This window comes from Ammodytes marinus, assembly GCF_949987685.1.
Source record: "Ammodytes marinus genome assembly, chromosome: 11".
Taxonomy (NCBI): Eukaryota; Metazoa; Chordata; class Actinopteri; order Uranoscopiformes; family Ammodytidae; genus Ammodytes; species Ammodytes marinus.
Window position 1 is genome coordinate 20,749,655 of NC_137215.1, and position 10,139 is coordinate 20,759,793.

Here is a 10,139-nt window from a genome sequence, read left to right on the forward strand (position 1 = left end):
GAGAGAGAAAGTGTGTGGACCTTTCTAGGCAGATCCTGTATTTGGTCTCTTGACCTGGTGTATGTCCTCTGTGAAGAGAGACTTTGTTCCTCCCAGACAGCTCCTAGCCTTTAATGCACACCTTCATAATAGCATGTGTGTCTGTGATTTTCCATTTGGAAAATTCTGAGCTTTTAACCTCACATCCCAAGCTCCCCTCTACAGAGAAAGAGAGAGAGTGAGAGAGAGTAATCGTCATAAGTCCTAATGATACAGTCGCCAACTGTGGCTGCACTGTGATTGCCAAGCTTCACACACACACACGTGCCAAGGCATACAGGCGAGAGTTAAGCCAATCATGGTGTCTTCCTGTAACGTGCTTACACTTGAACAGTGTACAGTACATGTCAGTGCTTTGTGCTCAGCTTTGCACACCTCAGAAGTAAACAGTTGTCACCATGAATGTCTTGCCGAAAAAAGAGCATACATGTCTGGAGGACTATGGACTGACTGTCAGCTGTTGACAGTTGCAATTACTGTATGTTTCTGTCTTCAGCACCTGCCAAATGCAGGTTCTTCCTTGGCCTTTGACCTGTCAGCTAAGCAGCAGTGTAATCTCAGTAGCAGCTGTCTTCAACTGACTGCACGACAAGTGCTGCACGTTTGCTTCCAGACTATGGGATCTCCTAACTTTCCCTGTAATAGGATGGCATTCCTTAACACTGTAGGTCTGCAGATCATGCATGAAAATTATGCTAACAGTTACGCTATAACATCCCACCAGACAGAGCAACACTTGTCATACAGCGAAGGTAACCACGGTAAAAAAAACTGGCACTGTCGGATAATAGTGGTTGCGTTGTGCAGTGAGGTTTCTCTACGATGCCTCCCACAACCATTATCACATTAAACACTTCAACCACAGGACTCGTACCTCAGAGGCATCAGAAAACCTCCCTGTCTTTCTGGGCTGCACTCACAGGGATCACTGCAGAGCTGGAGCTGTGGTGTGTGGGGTTCCTGGGTGAAGGTTTGGGTGAGGGAAGACTGAGCTCAGTGTTTGGCTGCTGGACGGTTGACAGTTGGGGTCAGAGGTTCACTTTACCCCTGAGCGCCGTCACTCTCTCCAAACCTGCTCTCAGAGGCTCAAAGAAAGGGTTTGATGAGGAGGACTCGGAAGCGCCGTGGCATCTGGCGGCAGCAGCAGCCTCCACATCCTGAGGGCCAGCAGAGCTGCTCTGTGGCGGCCAGGGGAGGGAAACAAGGTGCACAGTGTGATGTGAACACTGGCTGAGGGGGGGCAGTGGTTTAGGTTACTCCTTAGGTAAGTGTTTGCCACGGAGACGCTCACTACGAAGGGGAGAGGCCTGGAAGAGTGGAGGTGTGGTGCAATTGTACGTTCACACAGAACAAAAGGATTTGGATCAATACACTTTGACTAGCATATGTTAGTGAACTCACTAAATTCCTCAAATGAATTGTTTGTTTCAGGCTGTGATGGATTGATTGTTTCTGGCTTTAATCCTGTAAATCATACGTGAGGTTTCCGGGCACTCATACAGTACCAGATGCTCTCTCTCACTGACATCAGAACACAGTTATATGTCAGAGCACAAATTGGTTCATGCTAACCTTTGGTCTGGCTGTGCGAGACTAACGCTTACCTAATTGTACTTAATGTGATACTTATGGCCTCAGCATATGTTTGAATGAATGTGTTCGGCAGGTCAAAAGTCATCACCTACACAGCCCTTCTGTATATGGAAGTGATTAGTGAAAACTAGGACATGTCTCTGGAGAGGAGAAACGTTTTGATTGGTGAACAACTTATGTACAAAGTACAAAGGATTTTTTTTAATGGTTAATATGAAATAAATTGTTGCCAGACACTGTTACACACTGTATCAATAATAATAAATGGTGACAAGATGTTTCCCCATGTTGCCTGTGGGGCCTGTATTTGAACATTAACAGTATTAATAATAGACATTTTGGGATATACCCTCATTGGCTTTCTTGCAGGTTTAGATGAGGAAATTGATACCGCTCTCACACCTGTACAATTTTAAGTTTAAAGACGCTGTGAGTGAAATGGTTCTTTAATATAACTTCCTGTCAGTGACTGCAGTTAGCAGTCCCCTCCCTCGTCCCTACGTCACCACATTAATGCACTGCGGTCTTCAAGCAGCGAGTTATCTAGCATCATCTCAGATCCGTAAGTGCGATAAAACAAGATTAAAAACCATGAAAACAGACATTGGGTAGGATTTTTACCTGCTCCGCCATTGTAGGTGCATAAACAATCACCCCTCTGTCGCTCTCTGCGCGTGCACCGTCAGAGAGACGTATACCCGTTGGTAGTGTTATCTCTTCTGATTGGATATTAGGTTGTGGGATACCAGAAATGTGTATTTGCCGATTACATGCAGAGTGGTTGACTGGGAGACGTGTGTCATTAAATCTGCACAATATACGTATAAGTTATCACTGTATGAATATAGAGCGATTTAACATGTATATTAACTTAAATATATCGATCACTCCACCTTTAAGCCAGGATCATTAGCTCACCTTATCATAAAAACTGAAACAGAACTATGTACTGTGTTGCAGTTTTATGGGGAGTTCTCTGCCAGAAACGGGCCAGACTATACCGCGGTAACTGCAGTAACTTTGTGGAGTCTTCTCATCACAGATGCAACATTTGCTAATAAGCTAATTTTGCCAGGCTAGCTAAATCCTCCTCTTACCAGCAATTTTGCTAAGCTAACATTTCATATGCCACAAATGATGGATTGTGCACTTCAGGGCAAGTGATTAAGAATGATTTATTTTCTTTTTGGCAATTCTTTATACTTTAATCTTTATGCTGTGTTGACACGTTGGTGGAACAGTTCAACACCCTTCTTCCAAGTTGGCTGCCAAACATTGCAATCTCTTAAAATCCTTGAGAAACTTACAGCAGGAAAATAAACGATCAACAAATATCAGCAATTGCAGAGGAGGCGGTTTGTAATTTGATAAATTGCTCAACATTGGCGCAGGTTTGGACTCTGCTAAAGGGGCCTTAAAGGTGCTGTAAGCGGAATGGTTCTTTTAGCTAACTTCCTGTCAGTTACTGCAGTTAGCAGTCCCCTAGCTCGTCCCTACGTCACCACATTAATGCACTGCGGTCTTCAAGCAGCAAGTTATCTAGCATCATCTCAGATCCATAAGTGTGATAAAACATGATAAAAACCATCAAAACAGACATTGGGAAGGATTTTTACCTGCTCCGCCATTGTAGGCGCATACACATTCACCCATCTGTTGCTCTGGCGTGCACCGGCAGTGAGACCATGGAGTGCATATAGTACAATATATAAGTGAGACGAGTGTGGGTTTGTAGCGTTCTCTCTTCTGATTGTATAACATTTTTGGGATACTACAATACGTTTATTTGCCGATTACATGCAAAGCAGTTGACTGAGAGATCGGCTTTATGAAACGTGCACATTATGTAAGTGATCACTGTATGAATAAAGAGCGATTTTACACTTATATTAACATAAATAAACCACTTACTTCACCTTTAAGGTAAGACTCTTGTGTGAGAAGAGTCTTAAGTCTCTAATACAGGAATTAATTTAAGCTGAATGGAATCGAAAAACTACTTCCATTAGTGGACTAGCTGACTAGACAATTCCCAGTATGCTAGGATTTCAACCCCAAATCTCTATCTGCTTAGTTGTTAAGATATAGATAGGATTTCAGGTGCAGTTATTCAGACAGTGAGTGGTGAGGTATTAGTGAGTGCATCTAAGCTGGATTTAAAAGGAACTGAGCGGTCATCCCTACTAGTGTTCCACTAGTGTCTACGGACAGCAGAGGAGAGCAGAGCTCCTGTAGTGGATAGCAAGGATACATGCATTGGCATCGAAACTCAGGCCATGGAAATAACACTGAAGAGTTATCCTCTGAAGGTGGTGAATATTCCATGGAGGAATAATAACCTGAGCACTCTGCATACAGACGCTCCTCTTTCTGAACAAGGAGAAACTGTTATTGGAGTCTACCTGTTGGTATTAGGTAAGTCAACCAAAGTAGGCTACACTACAATATAATAGACCTTCAAATGTAGGGTTTCTGTGTTAATACTTTGTGTAAACTTTGGAATTGAGATTTTCTAGTAGAGCATGGTCATTTTTGGAGCAATGGCTGAATTGTCGTTTAGGATGCCCAAGTCAAATGATTCATTAATGTATTATGAAATGGCTTATGTTAATAGCTGACGCAATGCTTGAAATATGTTCCATAAATATGCAAAATATATACCCCCTCAGAAATAGTTTTTTTGCTTAAAGGTCGAATACGAGAAAGTCACACGTTATTGAAGTGTCACCAACAAAAACAACTGTTGTTCCTCCTGTTTCCAAAGGTCAGCCCCCCGCTGACACATTCAGTCGGGTTTGTGTTGGTGGCACTGTTTGTCTGTTGGCCCAGGTCAACACATGAGTCCTAAAACTCCACTTTACTCTGCTATATTTAACTCTTTACTCTAATCTTCTCTACTACTCTACCATACTATGCTTTACTATACTTTGTTCTATTGAGTGTACTTTGCTATACTTTTCCCTCAGTTATATATTCTCCTTGATACTCTACTATTACCACTTTATTATACAACACTATGTTATGCTAATCTATGCTATGCTATTCTATACTTTACTATAGCCTATTATACTGTTCTCTACTCAATAATAATAAACTTTAAAGCATCATTAACATAATAGGCAACAACTTTTCTTCTCTGCTGTGCTATACTTTACTATATTTAGATATACTATAATATGATAGAATATGATAAAGACTTCTCTACTCTACGAAATTAAACTTGAAATATTTTACTGTTTTTACTGCATTTACTCTAATACTATAAAATATCCTACAATAATCTACTGCTATGCTAAGCTAAACTGTAGTACACTACACAATACTCTACACAATATTACTATCTTCTCTACGGTACTCTACTTAACTATACTCTACACAGCTCTACTACTGTCATGTTCAAAACAATATTCTGCACAACTCTTTTCAATTTAAAACAATACTATACTATACTTTACTAGATAATGTGTTGTCTACTTAATATTCACAGAAAATGCTCTGTGTTTTCTCTCTCTGTAGGATGGCTGTCCTGGTTTGGAAACAGTTTAGTGATGTTCGTTCTATACAGACAGCGGGCCTCTCTTCAGCCAACAGACTACCTCACTTTAAATCTTGCCATCTCTGATGCCAGCATCTCCGTGTTCGGCTACTCTAGGGGGATTCTAGAAATATTCAATATCTTCCAGGATGATGGCTTCTTGATCACCTGGATTTGGACCTGCCAGGTAAAAGCCACACCAATAAAATGTTTGATTTAAAAGAGATAGAGTTGGGTGTTTACTTATTAGAAATATTATATATATCCTATCAAAGTCCCCACCAAAACAATTAAACAAAAAGATCAGTTAAATTATGTCGCAATCGGCTGCATTAACAATTATTCAAATCCCTGGATCGTTTGAAATTGCCTGAATGAGATGACAGTACAGAGTTGCAAACCCCAATTCCAATTAAAGATGGACATTAAAGGAATCTGTGGAAGTCTTAAACAGTAAAGTGAGTATGCGTGTGGCCTTGTGTATGTGCAAGGGATTACGCTAATAGCCATGTGGGCTGGAGGTTAAATCTGTAATAAGATTACTACCCTGGGGGCCTTTAAATGGGGGAATGGGGACTATTCAAGCAGCATGGTACCTTTCAACAACCAAACAGGAAATAAACAAGAGCTGCAGGGGAGACGTTTGTTGCAAGATTGAATTACATGCTTTTATATTTCTAAATTAAAGAAGTTTGAATCATATTAAAAGATGAATTGCTGTGTGCCATCTCAACCTTTACGTTTCTTAGTTTTCCTCCTCACACGGCCTCGGCTTGAAATGACATAGTTGTCATACTTGAGCTTGGAATTCATCCAGGGCTATTTTTCTTGCTCAAGGCTAACTGAGGGGGAAACCTTGATTTCCGTGCTGCAGCGAGTGAATGAAAACAAGCTGGTGTAACCAAAACACTTTTAGGCCCCAGAAGCGTAAACCCAGAAATCTGAGCAGGAAAGACACTGTACACAGTCAGTACAGCCACTGAGATGATCTCATCTCGCAGTCATCCAAGATCAGGTTTTCCTGAGAAGGAGAAAATATTGGGATAGCGGCACGCCCCTCTCATTTCACCTTCCCCCCGAGAGAGGTGGGCTAAGAGAGAGAGGGGGCGTCAGGAGTAAACAAGGGTAAAGGAATAGGTGACAGAAATAGTAGAGCAGAGAAGAAATAGGACGGTGGAGGAGACAGGCATGTGAGAAGCATTAGCAGATTACTGCATGGAGCATGATGGGACATGAACAGTTGAAATCTAGGCCAGGTCCCCTTGTTTTGTACCCTATGGTGACAGGATACTATTGGATATTATAGAGCCTTATGGAATCCTATGATGTTGCAAAGCTACGGTGTGCAAGGTGAATACAAAAATGCTTGTTATGATCCAAAATTTACAACAAGGAGTAAGACAAGACAGATGCAGAGAACGAAAACACCATGTTGTACTGAGATGAGCTGGGAGGATCAAATCATATATTCTCAAGAAGCCATCTTTTTGTAATAAAAACAGAAAAAGTAAAATAGATAGTGCATGATTAAGATCATGGTCCAGACATCAATGGCCCAGTGATCTTCTGAATGTGAGGGTGAAAGAACGTGATGACCGACAGTAACAGGATAAGGACTAAGGGAGATCAAGAACGTAATCAGCTAGAGACCTTAAGTTATCCATGTCACCTGGAAGTGACCCAGTAGGGTGTCTCACAGTTGGAGCCAGACTGTAACACAGTAGCATAAGTCCCTCTAACAAGGGCCACTAATTGAAAGATCCTCTTCCCAGTCAATGGACTGATTGCTAAAAAGCATCATAGTTTAAAGCATATGGTAGTCATTGAACATCCACTAGATTTTTTGTGGAAATTCGGCCTGCAGTTCACATTAGAGGAAATGCTCTGGGCCTGGAGCGAATTTGCAAAAATAAAAGGCATGAATAGCTCTTGAGCTCTTCAGTGGCGTCTCGAACTGATGAAATCCAAAGCAAAACAGACAAAGGTCTGGAAGAATCACCCAGGCGACAGAGCTATACCCTGAGGCTTCAGTACCAACTCATAGACATTTTAAAGATGTTATATCATGATTCAGGCTGCACTTGAAAATAAGAATTTTGTTCTTAATTTGCTTGCCTGGGTAAATAAAGGTTAAATAAATAAATAAATCCACTAACCCCCTATCTCTCTTGGTTTTTCCAGGTAGATGGTTTCTTCACCTTGCTCTTTGGCCTTGCAAGCATAAACACCTTGACTGTCATCAGTGTTACCAGATACATCAGGGGATGCCACCCCAACAAAGGTCGGGTCAAAACTCTGAGAGTTCAAGTGAAAGGATGTAAAGTAAGCTTCAGACTAGCGTCTCTGCCTGCCTCACATTCCAGCAGTTCTTATCTGACAGAAAAGTGTGTTTTTCAGTGCTAATGAAACCTTATTACTAACTTCGTCTGTGGAAATTACTACCACTTTTGCCACCATGTCATTAAGTTAATTTGAGGTGACATTTTTCTATTTTCGGGAGGTAACTGAGGCCGAAGAATGTCTTAATTATATGGAAATTAGCCTGAGCTTGTGTTGTGTTAAGAATGTTTACGGTGTTTGTGGTTGTTCGTAAAACACTAGCAATTTAAACCTGTTTCCAAAGGATGCACCGTGATTATCTGTTCAAATGCAACTACTGTAGGCTTGTAAAACTTGTAGGTAAACGTGCAGGTATCCAAGCAACAGTAGAAGGTAACTTATACCCCCATAAAGTTGCAGCAACGAAGGCACTGTAAGTTGCCAATCCTTCACAAACTGCACTGCACTTACTGTACAGTATATTGACATAAGATATGGGAGTGCGGCTTCAAAATAGTGCAGATGATTGATCGTCTTTCTTCCCCTGAATACAAAGCTACATGTACTTTGTCAACAGAGGTTCTTTTCAGTCGCCAATGTTTGCAAAGGCTGGTGATATAAGAAAAAAGACCTCATTGTTCAATAAATGACACAATCTTAGCATTCATAACAAGTCAAGAATGTTGCATCTGTGAGTGCCTCTCACTTTTTCTGTCCTGCGTTTGCCAAAATCAGAACATTTAACCTTTTCAAACTGCAAACAATCTGTTCCACAACTTGGGAATATAATGATGCATTCATGCCGTGTTTTCCTTGTCTTGTGTTTTTGCAGCTTACTGTATCAGCATGAACACCATTGCCGTGTCACTCATCTGCATTTGGACTGGCGCGGCGTTCTGGGCTATTGCTCCACTGCTGGGCTGGGGCAGCTACACAGGTCTGTTCTGAATATAGGACATTAAAGCCCCTGTGAACACAAATCCACAAAATCCTTCTAATTATGTTATTTGGGGAGTTAGTTGCATGATAGCAAGCATCAGAAAAGAGTTAGGCTCTTTAGACAAGATATTGTCATTTAAGTTTGATAAGCCTAACAGAAATTAGATTTAGATAAGGCGGGCTATGCTCTGGTTCTTAAGACATAATAAGTATCTTGAACCAATCAGTGCGGTTCTCTGCCTGAACATTCTATAAAAACAATGGCTGTTGCCATGGAGACCGTTTGATATGGCACAGTCCTGTGAAACGGTCTAGACAGTAAAACATTTTTTTTTAAATACGTTTTATAATATTTATTAACATTTAATTTAAATCTGAATTTTATAAAAGCTTATTGAGGGACCCAACTTTGATAGCATATTTAAATGTATTCTATTTCAGACCAGGTTTCCAGAGGCTTTAAAATACATTTAAAAAGCCTTGCTCGATCCAACCTCTGCGTCTTATGTTACTCTTAGATCGAGGCTATGGTACCTGTGAAGTGGACTGGTCCAAAGCCAATTACTCCACCATCCACAAGTCCTACATCATCTCCATCCTCATCTTCTGCTTTTTCATCCCCGTGATGATCATGCTCTGCGCCTACGTCGCCATTATCAACACGGTGAAAAGCACCAACGCCATGTCGGCCGACGGTTTCCTCACCCCCCGTCAAAGGAAAGTGGAGAGGGATGTCACACGGGTAAGGCAAATAGGAAAAGAGGTTATTTATGGCGCTTTTATTGGAAAGACTAAAGGGAAAGTAAAACGAGACTCTTAAAGGCACCACTTAAAAGCAACCCTGTCTGTAATAAACCTCCTCTCACGTTATTCTCCAATCTTGACAATTGGTTCCTCATGTTTCTCCTCCCCAGATTTCCATTGTGATTTGCACGGCATTCATCATGGCATGGTCGCCATATGCAGTGGTGTCTATGTGGTCGGCCTGGGGCTTCCATGTGCCGAACACGACCAGCATCATCACCCGTCTCTTCGCCAAGTCGGCCAGCTTCTACAACCCGCTCATCTACTTCGGCATGAGCTCCAAGTTCCGCAAGGACATCGCCGTGCTGCTGCCGTGCACGCTGGAGCGCAGGGAGGTGGTGCATCTGCAGCACTTCAAACCCAAGGCCGAGGTCCTGACCCCACACGCAGCACTTCCTGTCCAGAAACCGGAGGCCAAGTACTCCGTGGGACAGCTAAACCCATACAGTCCTGACAGCGACTCGGGGGTCAACAGCCCTCCTCAGTCCCCTCCATCTGCCCCACAGGGAGTCTTCCACATCGACCTGCCCTCGCACTTTGAAACATCAGAGTACTGGTGTGACCGCCTCTGATGGACTCTTCCCATTTTTCCTTGAACCAATACTTGAATTACAAGGGGAGATCAAGTATTAAGAGTATTTTTTTGTATTTTTTGGTCTTACCCACGTAAATAAACTGTTGTGTATAATGAAACCAATGTGAATAAATCATTTTCTCAATCTCAAAGGGACTTTCATTCTTCTACTTTGACAGCTCTGACAAAGGCTTTTTCTTTTCAGCGATTCATTCAACCCCAAATTGGTATCGGGGAGCAATGTCATACTGATTTGCCTGGATCCTCTCTGAATATTCGCCAGCATATGAAATGCAGTGCAGTCAGTAATGTGGCAAGGCAAAAGATAAAGGATAA

General features: G+C 41.8%; 1 protein-coding gene across 1 annotated transcript; it reads left to right on the top strand.

Annotated features, from left to right (window-relative positions):
• Positions 1 to 3,908: 3,908 nt before the first annotated feature.
• opn6a (opsin 6, group member a) lies at positions 3,909 to 9,801 on the top strand (the record flags this gene model as incomplete). The annotated part of the gene is made up of 6 exons (XM_080036397.1): positions 3,909 to 4,047; positions 5,149 to 5,354; positions 7,349 to 7,448; positions 8,319 to 8,423; positions 8,944 to 9,167; positions 9,340 to 9,801. 6 exons carry the CDS (start codon positions 3,909 to 3,911, stop codon positions 9,799 to 9,801), a joined length of 1,236 nt encoding a protein of 411 aa, XP_079892523.1.
• Positions 9,802 to 10,139: the final 338 nt, after the last annotated feature.